The sequence below is a fragment of the Mytilus trossulus genome, chromosome 7, assembly GCF_036588685.1.
Source record: "Mytilus trossulus isolate FHL-02 chromosome 7, PNRI_Mtr1.1.1.hap1, whole genome shotgun sequence".
Classification (NCBI taxonomy): Eukaryota; Metazoa; Mollusca; class Bivalvia; order Mytilida; family Mytilidae; genus Mytilus; species Mytilus trossulus.
Genome location: NC_086379.1, coordinates 31,894,296 through 31,911,248, shown reverse-complemented (window position 1 = coordinate 31,911,248; position 16,953 = coordinate 31,894,296). Strand labels below are relative to the sequence as shown.

Below are 16,953 nucleotides of genomic sequence, written 5' to 3'. Positions count from 1 at the left end.
TTAGCTACCTATAATCCAGGCTTAATACGCAATTTTCTACTTAAGAAAATGCCTAAACCAAGTCAGGAAATATCAGTTGTTATCCATTCATTTGATGTCTTTTAGCTTTTGATTTTGCAATTTGACTAGGGACTGTCCGTTTTGAATTTTACTCGGAGTTCTGTAATTTAAAAAAGTCTTTTTGCATATTATAATGACACAAGAAAAATACCAGATACTGAAGCGAAATGAAAAGTAGTAAGCCAGTTGTATGTAAAAACAAAGTCAAACTGTTATACATATACTGTTATCTCCCTCATACGAAGCTCCGGTTCCTTGTCCAGTTTCGGCTATGCCTTTTGTCATTTTTTATAAGTTTTATATTTTGATAATAAGTTTTGGATTTTCAAATTGTTTCGCCTCGCGCAATCATCACTGAAAAAATATTATGGTCGAAACGCACATCTAATGCAGGAAAATAGGTTGACACGAATAGTTGACTAGAATATTAATATGGTACAGTGAGATCCCTGTTGGGAGTAGTATTCAGATCCAGATTAAATGGAGAAATTCAACTCAGAGCTCTGAACAGGAGAGTGTTGTGCTATTTGGACTTCTTTGTTTCTGTTGTTCCGTTGTTTTCCTTTTATAGTTTATTTGTTTCCCCTGGTTTCAGTTTGTAACCCGGATTTGTATATCAATCTTTTGAACAGTGGTATACTACTGTTGTCTTTTTTTCTGAATCTATGCTTGATATGCGCTGCTGAAATTGTTCTCGTCCTTGCTATGGATTCAATATTTGACACGAGACATTAAGGGAACAAAATATCAATCAAGAATATTTCCAAATGAGGTCACAGTACCTGATAGTATTAAAACTGCGAAACGTTATTGTACTCTGACATAACAGCATCTAATTTTCCATGGTTGTTTATGTAAATACACTCATCATAGATACCAGGACTAAATTTAGTATACGCCAGACGTGCGTTTCGTCTACAAAAGACTCATCAGTGACGCTCGAATCCAAAAAAGTTAAAAAGGCCAAATAAAGTACGAAGTTGAAGAGGACCAAATTTTCTTAAAGTTTTGCCAAATACAGCTGAGGTAATCTATGCCTGAGGTAGAAAAGCCTTAGTATTTCAAAATATTCAAAAATTTGTAAACAGTGGGCTTGTAATAACCTCGGTGAAATATATCTCCACCAGCAGTGGTATCGACCAAGTGGTTGTAAATACACTCATCATAGATACTAGATTTTAATTATTGTACTTATACTTCAAATTATGATAAAATCGTTGTATTATATCCATATCAATTAATCAAATTGCATTGTGTAATTATGTAGTTGTGTAATAAAGTTTATTTGGAAGACGAGTATTGACGTGTGAAAACGGTGATAAAAAGAACTAGTTGTTTTATGCAGGAATTTCATGAAATAGGTTAAGATGTGTATAAAATTGAGAATGGAAATGGGGAATGTATCAAAGAGACAACAACCCGACCACAGAAAAAAACAACAACAGAAGGTCACCAACAGGTCTTCAATGTAACGATAAATTCCCGCACCCGGAGGCGTCCCTCAGATGGCCCCAAAACAAATATAACGGTTGGGGATAAGAAATTGAATATTTATTACAAACAAATAAACAAATAACAATACAAAGTATAATGTACAAACAAAATCTATAATAAAAATATCATGTAAGTTGAAGAGGCAAGTTTAAAACAAACAGGCAAGTCTGCATTTCTCAGTTTTAAGTCTGTTTTTAAAAGAAGTAGTTGATAAAGTATTGAAAAAAATGCAATAAAATCAATCCATATTTATATCAGTTGTCACAGCTGATAAATATGCAAAACTCATGATCATTATCTTAAACTATTAAAAATTTAAGTTATTGTTTGATATTAGTCTCCAAAGTCGACCACGATAACTATTCTCAAACTTAGGCCATTTTCTAGTTTGTCTTTCTGATGGGAGAAATAATATTCAAATTCATTCCTATTATTAGTATTACAAAATATACAAAAAATGTGTATATAGCTTTTTTCATTCAACTGATTTACATGATTTTTACTGAAGGTTTCATAATTTAATTTAGTTTAAACGGGTATATCTATGGGGAAAAAATACATTTTTTCAACCAGAATCCAGTACTTACTTCTAAGATTGTCTTCAGCACAATCAATACATGAATTTTCCTTCAATTGTTGATATTTTGTGTTATTAAGAAGTAGATTTTTCTGTGAAGTTGATATTTTCCTACTCACATTAGGACCAACATGATAATAAAATTAAATATCTTTATTTAAATTTACGATTTCAGTCTTTTAGCTAAAAATGAAATTAGACAAAAGTACCACTAAGTACAAAAGTTTTGAAAGCATCTAAATGTAAATATTTTTGTACCATTATATGATCAAACATTACATATTCTTTGCAATTATACTCAACCGAAACCATAATACTCATTTGTAAGAAACATTTTCGTTTGCAACATTGAGAACAAACTTTGGTGTGTACTTAAAGACAGGAAATATCATTTTGCATAATCTATTTCACTTTCAAAGATGTATGACGATTTGAATATTCTGTACTGAGCAGGTGACATCTTGAAACATCCGATTTTAACGTCGTAATGTTGACCAAGTGCTGAAGCGGAAGCACCAACACATCCAGATACATCTTTGCTTTCAATCTTGAAATCAGTCAGCAGAACGCAAACCTTAACAGATGTTCCTTTGAGGCTAATGGTTGTACACATGTTTGGTAGTGGACTCTTGACTATAAATATTAAATGTGTGTTATATCAAAAATAAATACTACTTTTAAGAATAGAATAGTTTTGGTCGCTCGTTTCGATAGCACCGGTTTACCTACGTTTTTTTATGGGTTTTTTGTAGCTTTTCAGGGACTTGTTTGTTTTTTCGTCTTTTTTTTTTGTCGGCACGTTGTTAATTTTTCTTCAAAATGTGTGATTTAAATGTTCTCATTGGTATCTACTGTCTCTTTTGTCAGCTGGGTTAAAGAACATCAGTTGTTCGACCTGTTAGTCAAATGCGTTTTGTTTAAACAACTTTTTCACTTTTTTGATCTTTGGGAAAATGTTGTTTGTGCTGTTTTCAGACCCTTCTACAACGAAATTTGTTTTACATGCATACGCATAAAAATTGCGGTTTTTATTCAAAGCAATCATAGGTTTGGACGTAGTTTTCAATTTAGACTCGTTTATTTTTTCGTTTGGGCTTGTATCATATTTTCCCTCCGGTTTATATGATCCGTTCATCCTATATTGACTCTTAAAATTTGAGAGTTTATCTAAAAATGAGGGTACTTTTTATATGGCCTTCCTTATACTGTTTCGATCCCTAACATCACTGAAGAGACATTTATTGTCGAAATCCGGATCTGGTGTACTAAAAAAATATTGACACCTTATGTTTGTGGCATAACATCGTGCCCACAAGTAAATTTTTTTCTGTTTAGTATTAAATTTATATTAAGATCCATTTTGTTGCATCTTGTGATCAATTTTATTTAGCAATCGACAATGGCAGTAAGAAGGGTTAAAGAACATCAGTTGTTCGACCTGTTAGTCAAATGCGTTTTGTTTAAATATACTTTTTCACTTTTTGGATCTTTTCGAAAATGTTGTTTGTGCTGTTTTTAGACCCTTCTACAACGAAATTTGTTTTAAATGCACACGTAAAAAAATTGCGGTTTTTATCCAAAGCAATCATAGGTTTGGACGTAGTTTTCAATTTAGACTCGTGTATATATATATATAAAAGTATAAAACTGTAATATGAAATATTTCTATCGCTACATACGGGGTATCGTAACGTAAAAAAAACCAACATATTACTAAATCAGCTGTATCACTCTGTTCGATTTTCATTCAAAATATCGAATTTACACAAAAAAAGGTTAAGACAACTCAAAATAAATTATTACCAACTATTTTCATATAAATACCTTCGAATTCCTTGGAAAAATAAACTTTTCCGTCAACTTGGAGTTTAACGTCGATGTTCAATCCTTTGTAGTGCATATTAATACACACTAAAAAGAAAGAAAAGCGTCAAAGTATCTTGAATATGGTCTTTCACAGAAATAATAACGATAATTAATTACAGAAATAATTTTAATTCAGTTCAACTGATTATGTTATTTTCCGTTTACAAATTACTTAAAAACACAAAACACCAATAGCATGTGTACCTTCACTTGTATTAGTCCTTACGGTGTCACTTCAATAAATTAAAACCCCTGTACATTTTACTAACTTTTCAATTTTCTCATGTCGCTAAATATTTGTATCAGATGTTAATCTTAATAAGATATCTAAATATACCGAATAATAGATATCAAACATTTCTGCATGCCTTTTGCGTGAGCTTTTGATTTTGCCATTTGATTTTGGACTTTTTGAATTTTCATCGGAGTTTTTTTTAGTATTTTGTTATCTTACTTTTTCGAGTCTGTTTTCTTTTGATGTTAAACACATACCTGTCTTTGTGATTCCTTTCATCGTTATCGTCTTGCAACAGTTGCAACCATTAGCAGAACACGTGCATCCTTCCCCTGTTGTTACAACAACCCCACTTTCAGATAATAGGTCACTAAGGGGATGATCTATTCAGAAAAGAAATAAGATACTTATTACTAGTAATTTGAATAGTAATGACTCAAATCGTGTCACAGCCTTATATTGTTATTGTTAGAATTTGAATTGTCGCTGCTTGCATGTTTTTATGTATTTCGTTGTGATTTTGAAGTCTTCTTGGCATTTCATTTATCACCAATATGATTCTCCAGATTATATTCGATGAACAGTCCCTTCGGATTTTTATAGTTTCTCTTCGTGGTAGTTGACGTCGTAGATTGAAAAAAGAACTGACCATATTCACGATGAGCATGGTTTGTTTGCAAACTATTCAAATAGATTTTTTCGTGATTTTATTGAAGAAGTGTTAATACAAAAATATCGTTTTTAATTAGGAATCAGCAACATTTAATTTTTATCGGTTAAAACATACTTATTTTGAGAACACCCTAAAATGACGATTGTAACCTACATATTTTTTTCGAAACAAGCTAAGCGTAATCTTAAGATTCAAATAACACCAGCTCTCTATTATTTTTGAATAACATATAAATATTAGAGAAACTGTTTTACTGTCATACCTGTAGGAGGGATTTTGAAGCATCCAAGTTGGAACTTGTATTCTCGCTTCATCTTTGCGCTAAGATCCAGACATCCAGACATGGCTGTGGTGCTCACTTTCAAGTTCGTGAATTCAATACAAGCTTTGATTTGCATTCCATGCAGTGGAATCTCTACACAAACAGGTGATGGATTCTTTGCTGAAGAGCAAAATTGATTGAAAAAAATTATCAAGCAACATTTTTTCTATTGAGAAGAGAATAAAAATTATGTAGTATTATGGTGATATCATAGCCATAGAGGCTTACACTGATAAGGTATTGCTCCCTTTATATTTTGTATTTACCTTGATTTGTAATTTTTGAATTGAAGTAATTTATGAAATTATAACATCGCTAGGTATTGTTGCCTCTAATTGTTATGAGGTTGTTGGCCAATGTTGATATCTTTCTTTTTCAATTGACACAATATCAGCAATGCGCAGAAGTTGATACTCCTTCTTCAAGAGTTACTGAATACTTTTAGCGTGTAAAGACTTGGTGTTAACTGTCCCCCTATGAACACCGCCCGTATGTTCACTAATGTTAAAACAGGGGATCTTAACATCGTTCAAGACCGAGAGTTAAAATCATTCCTCTGTAAAGGACCTAAATATCGTCCCCCGTCAATTATTAATTGGAATGAGTGTCGTAATATCATCCACGACTCACTCCATACTTACTGTATGAAATGGATAAAACGGGAAAAAGCTGACAAAAAATCTTTGGACTCTTTTTTTAATTCAGTAATGAAGATAGTTGATATACGTATTCAACATTTTAAAGAACATTTTACTATTAACAATAACCACAATAAACCCATTTCTCGTATCAAACATAAACTAAAAGAACTAGACAAGGAATTTGTTTTTGTTCCGGCCGATAAAGCTGCTAATAATATTATTATTGTTTGACGTAAAGTTTACATTGAGGTTCTGAAAAAGGAAATCACCAAATCATCAACATTCCAACTGACTCCATTTTCAGAAAACGAAATCTGTAACAAACATAATCTTTTAGCCACCGCTTTACAAGCAGAATCAAATACAATGAAAGTCCCAACTATGTATTGGCTTCCGAAGCTACACAAAACCCCTTACAAATATAGATTTATTTCGTCTTCAAGCCATTGTTCAACTACTAAATTGTCTATTCTTCTTACCAGCACACTTGGTACAATTAAAAACCTGATAATAAATTGTTCAAATAAAGCCTTCGAAAATAGTGGAATAAATTACTTTTGGAGTGTCAAGAACTCGTTGGAAGTACTTGATAAATTGCATTCTTATATTGGTGATTTTGAATCTGTTCAAAGTTTGATTTTTCTACCCTGTATACCACATTGCCTCACATTCTCATTAAGAAAAAATTCACACACCTAATTAAATGGGCATTCAAAAAATCAGAATGTGAATATATATGTTCGAACTCTTTTAGGTCATTTTTTAGTAGCAATAAACAAAAAAACTATGTTAATTGGACATGCTTTGATACTATATATGCCCTTGAATTTTTACTAGATAACATTTTTGTTCGCTTTAGGGATTCCGTATATCGTCAGATTATCGGAATTCCAATGGGGACTAACTGTGCACCACTTATTGCGGACCTGTTTTTGTATTGTTATGAGATACAATTTATGACAAAAATATGCGAAGACCCATCGAAACAACTTCTGATAAACAAATTTAATAATACTTTTAGATATTTGGATGATATTTTGGCTCTCAATAATGACGACTTCAGTATGTATATTAATGAAATATATCCTGTTGAACTTACTTTAAATAAAGCTAATACTAACAATGACCACTGCCCTTTCCTCGATCTTGATATCTATATCACTAACGGAAAGCTGTTACTAAAATTTATGATAAAAGGGATGATTTTTCATTTCCTATCGTTAATTATCCGTTTTTAGATGGTGACGTTCCCTTGTCACCATCTTACGGTGTTTATATATCTCAACTTGTGCTATTCGCTCGTGTATGTAACAATGTTTTAGATTTTAACGAGAGAAATTTATGTATTACTGAAAAATTATTACACCAGGGTTTTTGATATCACAAACTAGTCAAAACTTTTACCAAATTTTATCATCGGTATAAAGACATCATTCGTAAATATAGCTCAACATGCAGACTTCTTATACGTTCAGGTATTTCACATCCAATTTTTTATGGAAATATTCTTTATAAAGCACAAAGGTGTCAGTATTCACCTCAGAAACTTACAATACCTTTGAATAGACTTATTGAGAAGGGATATAATTACGATACTGTTGTCAAGTCATTAAATATTGCATATTTTGGCATTAATATTGAGTCACTGATAAGGTCTTTGCATCGGAACTAAACACATTTATTCTTAAAACAGTTGTTGGCATGACACGGGTTATTTTCTTCTCATATGTGTTACGATGTTATGATATTGAACCCCTAACGTTTCTTTGGTTACATCTTCTGACATCAGACTCGGACTTCTCTTGAACTGAATTTTGATGTGCGTATTGTTATGCGTTTACTCCTCTACATTGGTTAGAGGTATAGGGGGAGGGTTGAGATCTCACAAACATGTTTAACCCCGCCGCATTTTTGCGTCTGTCCCAAGTCAGGAGCCTCTGGCCTTTGTTAGTCTTTTAATTTTAGTTTCTTGTATACAATTTGGAAATTAGTACGGCGTTCATTATCACTGAACTAGTATATATTTGTTTAGGGGCCAGCTGAAGGACGCCTCCGGGTGCGGGAATTTCTCGCTAAATTGAAGACCTGTTGGTGACCTTCTGCTGTTGTTTTTTGATTTAGTCGGGTTGTTGTCTCTTTGACACATTCCCCATTTCCATTCTCAATTTTACAAAGGCAATTATACAAATTAAAATTAAAGCGAAGTAGCATACATTGTGACAGTGCTGGTAAGAATCTGTGATTTAGACTGATCTTGATTTTAAACTATCAAATTGACTTTCAACGCAGATCGGTCTTTGTTTTACTCACTTCTTCTGTGTTGGTTTAATATTAATGATATCAGCAAAATGAGACTAAAAATACTTTTTCAGAAGTGCTTGTACAAATTTTCTGTATTATGACAATGTTGTAAAAAAAGTAAGAACTGGCAAAACAAAACTTTCAAAATCCCTTGTTTTTATTAATAACAATAATATGAACTCTGAAAATGCTAATTAACCTGTTTGGTTCAAACATCAAGTTGTTCGTTTTGAAGACAAATTGTATTCTAAAGGTTTTATTTTTTTAGATTTGTTTTTATCAAATTCAGACTTATTTTACATTATAAACTTTTATTGAGATAAGAAGACGCGGTATTAATAACAATGAGACAACTCTCCACAAGAGACCAAAATGACACAGAAATTAACAAGTATATGTCACTGTACGGTCTTGCACATTCAAAACAGCCCATACCACATAGACACTTAAAAAATGCAAATTTTTACATATATCATAGGGGAAATATTTTCGACTTATACATTGTTTAAGAAATGATTTAACATTTTTTCTGTCTACGTAGCGTGTTATTTAACAGTGTGCACCGCATTTTTTTTTATGTCATTCCGAATAGACAGACGAAATATTACAGTTATTTCTTATAATTCGATTCTAAATTCCATTTTAAACCGGCGTAAATCATGAAAAAAAGTTGGTGACAAAATGAGGATAGAACAAATAACAAATATATTTTTTACAGTGAACATACAAATGTCACTATAAAAATAATATTTCTTAAATCATTTCGAACTTCAGAGCTGTCATCACTGTCTTTATTTACAATAAATGTTACATGATTAGATTTCACACTCTGGCATAATACACGCAGGAATTTCAAAAGATAAACAGGTAAAAATGAAGCAATAATAACTTCAACCAACCAAATTTCGTAAGATTCCATTCAATAATAGATTAATGTGAAAATAAAAATTAGTGACTAATTGAGCAGGGAGAACATAATATTTTCTGTAATTGCGATCAAAGAATCATTAACCAAAATGTTTTTTGAATTACTAAAACCTATCTGCCAGCATTTCCGATGTCTTATTAGCGTTTTGGTAGAAATAAAAAGTTTAAGCTTCGAAAGAAAACGAACTTAGTGACTTTATTCAGCAAATTCGCCTTACTAAAGCGTTCATATACCAATAATTAATACACGGATGCATAACATATTCATTCAGTTATATTGTCAAAAAGTACATTTAAGTCTACCGTGATACACCAAACATCGAATTCCTTCAAAATATGTAGCCACACCAACTACAGGATACATATATAATGAAGACAAAGTTCTCGAATAGAATAATAAAAAAAAGAAACAAAAAGAAAAACAGTAAAACAAATCGATATACATACAAATAAACAAAGAATCGTTATAGTTTTACAATATTTGTACATACATGTTTTTCTGTTTCATATTGTCGTTAATTTTTCGAATTAGAAATAATAACATTGGTTAGAGGTATAGGAGGAGGGTTGAGATCTCACAAACATGTTTAACCCCGCCGCATTTTTGCGCCTGTCCCAAGTCAGGAGCCTCTGGTCTTTGTTAGTCTTGTATTATTTCAATTTTAGTTTCTTGTGTACAATTTGGAAATTAGTATGGCGTTCATAATCACTGAACTAGTATATATTTGTTTAGGGGCCAGCTGAAGGACGCCTCTGGGTGCGGGAATTTCTCGCTACATTGAAGACCTGTTGGTGACCTTCTGCTGTTGTGTTTTTTTATTTGGTCGGGTTGTTGTCTCTTTGACACATTCCCCATTTCCATTCTCAATTTTAAATTATGTTAAAGCTTTATAACTCACCTTCAACTTTATGACGAAGGACTACCTTTCCGTCAATCGAAAGCTGGAGTTCAAATCCCAGACCCTGTTGGTCAAATACAAGGTTGGCACATACTAAAGAAAGAACAAAATTATCAGTTATTGTATATAACTTTAAATGTTATGAAACTATATCAGTCTGTCACTTGCTTGTATGAAAGGTTTTCTATCATTAGGTGATTTAGGTGTTTTAGGTGAAGATGTAGTAAGTTTTAAAGCCAGGTTTAATCCAACATTTTCTACATATAGCTATAGGTTAAAGACTTACCAAATCCTGAATATGACAGCTGTTCTCCATTCGTTTGATATGTTTAAGATTTTGATTTTGCCATAACAAGGGACTGTCCGTTTTTAATTTTTCGGTATTATCGGTATTTTACTTTTTTTTTTATTTCAACTGATCTTATTACATTTTTTTTATTTCGCAGAAAATTGGGCGTTGTGTGCGGGCGTGTGTGCTATTCCTTTAAGGGGTAAATATTCAAGTACCTTGTTTAGTCAATGAAATTAATTTCAGGGTCACCGTTTTGCAACAATTGCAACTTTGCCCGCTGCAATGGCATCCATCTTCTGTAGCTACTATTTCATCACCAATAGATAGATCGTCACCAATATATATTTCTTCTGCTGGCTGAGCTTCTGGTAAAACTTTAAAAAAAAATCTGAATCAAGACTCATGTAAAATGGTTTTTTTTAAATTGTTGTTATGCGATTATAAATTGTAAATGATAAAGTTCTTTTAAATTCTTGTATATTGAAAATATGATATGTATTCAGGCAACCATTTAGTTTTCCGTAAATAAATTATCTAAAGTTTCAGATGATTTTTCAAGTTGACATTTGAATCCTCTTCTAAATGAATAAATTTGAACAAACCTAGACAAAAGGATAGATCCACCAACAATAATAAAGTGACCCAAAGAACAGCCAAGGTCTTCATCGTTCGACCTAAACCTTATAACTGAGAGTGCGAACTCTGTTCCCAAGCTATTTATTTAATGAAAAGGAAATTCATATTCTTCCTTTAGTCAATTGCACTATTGTGCAAATAGGAAGTTGTCAATCATTGTATATCTTATTATAGTCCATTTAATGGATAATTTCCTGTTGTTAGTCAAAAACATCTGCATGCGTGATATTGTAGAACAAGGAAATGTTTTGGATAAAAATTGTTTTACTTTTTAAAAAGTAATTTCAGAAAACAATTTGTTAGAATTAACGAAAATGAAATTTGGACTTAGGTATTTACTTAAAATAGACATGTTATGTAGATATATAGAATAAAATGGGATGCAGTATACACTTTAATCAAACAATAAAACGTTTTTCAAAATAACAAAAGTTCCAAATTGCTCATTTCAAATTGCCATACGTTTGGACAATCTGTGAGTAAAAGTTTAACATTTCAGCTTATCTTCAAAGTTATTAGCCATATGGTTGATTGCAGTAACAAAATAATGAAATGAAAAACTATATACCATAAAGATTAGTCCGAGTGGGGCAGGTATTGTTAATTGTGAGTACAAATGTACAGACACACTTGATATTGTAAATTAAACATTGAATGAGCATGTAATATACAAACTATAGTAATCAGACTTTCTTTCATATAACATGGTGTTCCATCCATCACTATTTTGGAAGAGAATACTGTTGGATTTAACCATTTTCTTAGTTTTTGATCCCTTTGACTGGTCAATGCCTGGTATCAAATATTCAACTCCTTGTTGTTGAATTATATTTAGTTCGTACTCAGAGAATGGAATTCTGAAGCATCCCATTTTTAACTTTAACACTTTGATAAACACAAAGTGTACAGTAAGCTCAGAACATCCGGATAAGCCATCTTTCCCAACATGTACTTCGGAAAACTCAATACATATGCTAGCAAGTTTCTTCAGCTTTTTCACGAGAGGAACTTTGAGACAGATCGGTGGTGGATTTTGGACTGTTTAAAGTAAAAATAAAAAACGATTAATATAAATTCATAGGAAACATATATCAAATAAATTTTATGATTTCGGTCAATTTCTTATTATTTCTAGAAAAACTCTCTCATCCTCTCTTTCTCTTATATGTTAATAAAAGAATGAAAGGTTAATAAATCCTTTATTATATTTAATATAAAAAAAACCAGATACATAAACAGTTGATAGACGTACCTGACACCTCTTTGTTTATTATGGATTTTCCATCTAAAGTGACGGTCAAAAGGAATCCAATCTCTTTCTTCAGATACTTAACATTGATGCAAACTAAAATGAATTACAGAAGTGTTATTGTAGAATTGTGTAGATAAACTAATGGCAATCATTTCAGTTAACGATGGCAACATTTTGTAGAATACAAAAACTAAAGAATTAACTTGAAATACAATTAGTTTATATATGAACGGGATATTTAAATTTAAATCGTGCTAGCATTGAATCGCAAAATACTGGTTGGATAGTTATTTTGGAAATCCAACAAATATTAAACTTTAAAGTTTATATGATCTTGTTTCTAAAAATGAAAAAAAAAATGTTTTCATTTAAAATGTTTAAGATCTGTGAAAATCAGTTAACATGGCAGTTGTTATTAAACAGTACGTCCCTAGGTATGTTGGCGGTTTTTTTTGTGCAGTTCAGTGTTTCCGTTGTTGGTTATTCCCGGTTGTTACGTTTTATCCCTTTATAGTTGATGTGATTCCCTCAGTTTTTGCTTAAATCAAGTTTAGACCCTTGAACTGCGGTATAGTACTGTTGCCTTTATTCTGCGTATATTTATTTAGACTGAGAGAAATGAAACTTTATACTTAATCAGCGAACTAGAAATGCGACCATAGAATAATAATTTTTATCATGGTAGAACGGTAATGAGTGGTAATGATTATGATTATGATGGCGTGCATGCTTTGTGGAAAACTTTTATATAGGAAAATAAAGACATTCATATCAATTTTCAAAATGACAAATACAATCTTAACTATTATTTTTTTTTAATTTTCCTCATCATGGTGAGAAATATGGTTCAATTGATATGTGTATAAATAATTATAAAACCATGTCCTTTTAGAAAACAGTTTCATTTCTTTTAATATTAAAATCAACAGGTCTTCTTCCTATAATTTCATTTTAACGACAAGAACAAAATAAATTTAGTTAAATGAGAAAGTCACATCGGTTTTTCAGAATAGTTGTAGTAAAGCTCCATATTTTGTTTGGTGTAAATATAGCTAGTACAGCAGGTTTTTACTGTGATGCTGCTTCATTTTAAATGTCAAGGTATTTGGTTCTTAAAAGCCACAATTTTCGTACAATGAGAAACGTTTTTTTCTACGAAAATAAAACAGTCTTTTTAAAATATAAATTCCTCTAGTGCCAAATAGTGCCTATTTTGCTGATGCAAAGTGAAGAAGGACCCAATAACGTACTCATTTACACAAGTGTACATGATAAGGTGATATATCACCTTGCTAATCCTTACCTTCTTTCTTTATATGTAATTTTGCAATGGACAATGTCTGACAACATCCACAAGAAGCATTAACACAGCGGCAAGTCCCTGCAACAGGTCTAGGCTCAAATTTCAACACATTAGATGTGTGGTCTTTCAAATTTTCTACAAATAAAGAGTTTTTTCTAAAAAAAAAGTCACTGTACATAGTTAGTAATTATATAAGCCATATTTAATTTTTGTTTTATAAGGGTTGCCCTCACAAAGACAAAGCAGAGTGCAAACAAAGTAATATTTGGTTATGGAGGCATATATGACTAATTCTGTCGATAGTTCTTTTGTAGAAACTAAATTTGCTTTTATAGATTTTCCGTTGCATTGAAAACAGAAAAAAAAGTTAAACATGAATTTTCAGTTTATGAAAATGAGCCCTTAGATTATTATTTTTATAAATGCAGGGAAGGGGGAGAGGTAAGTAACTCCGTATAACAGTTTAGGAAAATATTGAGACAAATACAGTGTTAATAATTCATATTTTTTATATTAAAAATTATTTTCTAATACTAAATATTCATTTATCAATCTTTAGAACAAAATGGGAATGTTTCATATTAAATTCTAGTTTTTAATATAAAACAATATTTTCTGGTATTGATAAATGATATTTCAATGTATCATTATATAAGGAAAAGATTTGTAACAGTTTGTCATACGATTTACTTTTAATATTTTATATTGATAAAACTATACGTGCTACACAAAGAGAACCGATATCATACTATTTGAACGTTCCTATCAGTGCAACGTTGACAATGTATACTGAATCTGATGTTCAGTGGTTGTCGTCTGTTCGTGTGGTTCACAAGTGTTTCTCGTTTTTTATATAGATTAGACCGTTAGTTTTCCCGTTTGAATGGATTTACACTAGTAATTGTTTGGGCCCTTTATAGCTTGCTGTTCGGTGTGAGCCAAGTCTCCGTGTTGAAGGCCGTACCTATAGACCTATAATGATTAACTTTTATAAATTGTTGCTCAAAGCTCTTCAACTTTGTACCTGTTTGGCTTAATAAATATTTTGTTATGAGCGTCACTGAGGAGTCTTATGTATGTAGACGAAACGCGCGTCTGGCGTACTAAAGTTTATTGTGTTTACAGAAACTATTCCGTTTCTATGACTTACACGAAATGTACTTACCTAAAAAGCTGTCCAAGGCACTCTCTGTCACATTGCCTTCAAATTTTAAAACGATTTTGTAATTATTCAATTGAAATATTTCAGAAGGTATGTATATTTTGTGAAATTATGTAACCACAAGTATATAAGTTGATCTAAATTTGAAAATCTATCAATGTTAACATCTTCAACATTGTGGTCTTGGTTATAGTTGTTTTCTCTCCCTCTTTCTCGTTATGCATATATGTCAACACAAATATTGACAATTCTACGACTGACAATCTCCATTTGATATTGGAGGGGAATATATTGTCTAATATCTATCTCAACTATGCTTGAGCTATCGCAAAATGTGTGTCCTCCCTTCAGCGGAATGTGGACCCATTCGTTACAGCTACAACTACACTGTGTCCACCTAAGCTACTCAGTCATGTTTTTAATATATATAGTTAGTTGAGAAATACCTTTGCCCATTCTAAATCTTGTGTTGTATTTTTGGAACATTTTTTTTTTATATATTTATAATAGTTTTTTTACTTGGAACATATGTGAATTTATAATTTGTGACAAGTTTAATCATGAAAACGATTAAAACTAAACGCAGTCCATTAACGAAACATGTCATTAGCAAAAAAGTTTTACAATCATACCAAGGCAATTAATTTTTTTTTAAACTGACGGCAGCAATAGTACGTAAGCGAGATCCACAGTTCTGAAATTGTAGAACGTATAACCCTTTATGATTTTTAGTATGAATGCATCTTTTTTTAATGTTAAATAATTTCCCCGAAAAAAACTACGCAAAATAAAGACATTTCTATTAGAAACTGAGACATGAATATGATTAAAGTTCAAATGTCTCCTTAATGATAAATCATTACTTTTGATATGATTTTATTACCTTTTATCTTATGTCAAAATGTAAAATTACAAAAATACTGAACTTCGATGAAAATTCAAAACGGAAAGTCCATTATCAAATGACAAAATCAAAAGATAAAACACATCAAACGAATAGACAACGACTGTCGTATTCAAGTCATCAAAAGTCGGACGTAAAAAAGAGAAACGCAGCTGTAAATACCACAAAACAGTATTTAGATTATCTATTGTTTACCTTCAGCTGCACATGATGTTGTCCAAACAAAGACCAGGGAAGCGAGCAAGCAGAAAACGGCAAACCCTTTCATTCTGCAAACACGCAAGCACAAGTAATATTATATTAAAGTTATTTTGAAAAGGAAGTTCAAAAAGGTTTACAGAAAAATTCAATGATTATATAAGGAAGAATATACAAAACTAGATTAGCATATCCAGTGATAAATTGGTCTTAAAATAGTATATACTTCCCTTTGAGTGACTCAATAGTGCATATGTCACGTTAAATAATGGAATTTTTAGAAATCAAACTGATATCATATTGATGTGAAGTCCATATACATATTAAGGCACAAAAATGAAAAGACAAAACAGAAAAGAAACTGAGAAAATCTAAAGAGGTTGTGTAGCTCATCTGGTCCCAGTCTATGTGCATATTCAACAATGGCCTTCCCCCAACAAAATGACTAGAAATATAATTCATGAATAAAACTCTGTGCTATGGTGATTAGCTTCATTAGCTTCATTGCTAATATTCTCTCACTTCTACAGTTTTTGACCCAAAAAAATGCATATCAAAGTACAAACTTTTCATTATAATTTATAAGGGCAATAACTCATGAAAGGACATATATGAGACTTTTTGGTAGGTCAGAACCTGCTGATATTTGTTTTCTTTTTCAAATTTCTGTTTATCTACTATAGGTTTTACCTTAAACGCAAAAAATAGTTTAAAAATCCTAGTTTAATGCCTAAAAGGGGCTGAATAGTGTTTCAGACCATATCAACTAAAATAAAAAGTCATGTTTGCTATTTTTTAAGACTTTCTTTTTAAAGGTAAAATGCAAAATTGAAATAGAAAAATGGTTTGCCCAATAGGCATTCAAAGTATTGATTTTACAATGTTATATATAGAAAACCATCTGAGACTATCATTAAGCAGAAAGTCTCAGTAGGTTGTAAACAAAAGTTTAAGTAATTGGTGTAATTAGTTTAAATACTCACCTTCAATACTCTTTGTTAACACTTCCAAATACCTTTTTTCTGCAGTTGTAACTTTTTCAAAGAATGAGCTTAAAGTACAGTATAATTTGTGCTGATAGAAACGTACAACATCATACCATGACTTGTATAAAGGGAGCATACAGTACCATGATCACCCAGGTGCCGTCCTATTTAGACTTTTAGCAGAACTCGAAGCATAACAACAATGTAGCTAGTCCTGTCCAGTAG

The 16,953-nt window shown here is 31.5% G+C and overlaps 1 protein-coding gene across 2 annotated transcripts; it reads right to left on the bottom strand.

The window, feature by feature from the left end:
* Positions 1–1,596: 1,596 nt before the first annotated feature.
* On the bottom strand, positions 1,597–15,858 carry LOC134724944 (uncharacterized). Of its 2 annotated transcripts, XM_063588332.1 has the most exons (11): positions 15,740–15,858; positions 14,644–14,679; positions 13,479–13,613; positions 12,176–12,268; positions 11,599–11,961; positions 10,503–10,661; positions 9,996–10,088; positions 5,168–5,347; positions 4,490–4,615; positions 3,956–4,042; positions 1,597–2,764 (listed from the first exon to the last, which is right to left on the bottom strand). In XM_063588332.1, exons 1-11 carry the CDS (start codon positions 15,810–15,812, stop codon positions 2,520–2,522), a joined length of 1,590 nt encoding a protein of 529 aa, XP_063444402.1. In that variant the 5' UTR covers positions 15,813–15,858; the 3' UTR covers positions 1,597–2,519. The 2 variants fall into 2 exon arrangements, with proteins under 2 accessions (XP_063444402.1, XP_063444404.1); XM_063588334.1 differs by lacking the exon at positions 14,644–14,679 and having other exon boundaries at positions 15,740–15,827.
* Between the last annotated feature and the right edge of the window lie 1,095 nt (positions 15,859–16,953).

Coding starts and splice junctions, on each gene's coding strand:
- LOC134724944 (XM_063588332.1), bottom strand. CDS start 15,812: ATGAAAGGGTTTGCCGTTTTCTGCTTGCTCGCTTCCCTGGTCTTTGTT. Junction 5,348..9,995: donor CCTTCGTCATAAAGTTGAAG/GTGAGTTATAAA, acceptor TTTGCTCTTCAG/CAAAGAATCCATCACCTGTT. Junction 2,765..3,955: donor TTTTTCCAAGGAATTCGAAG/GTATTTATATGA, acceptor TAATATTTATAG/TCAAGAGTCCACTACCAAAC.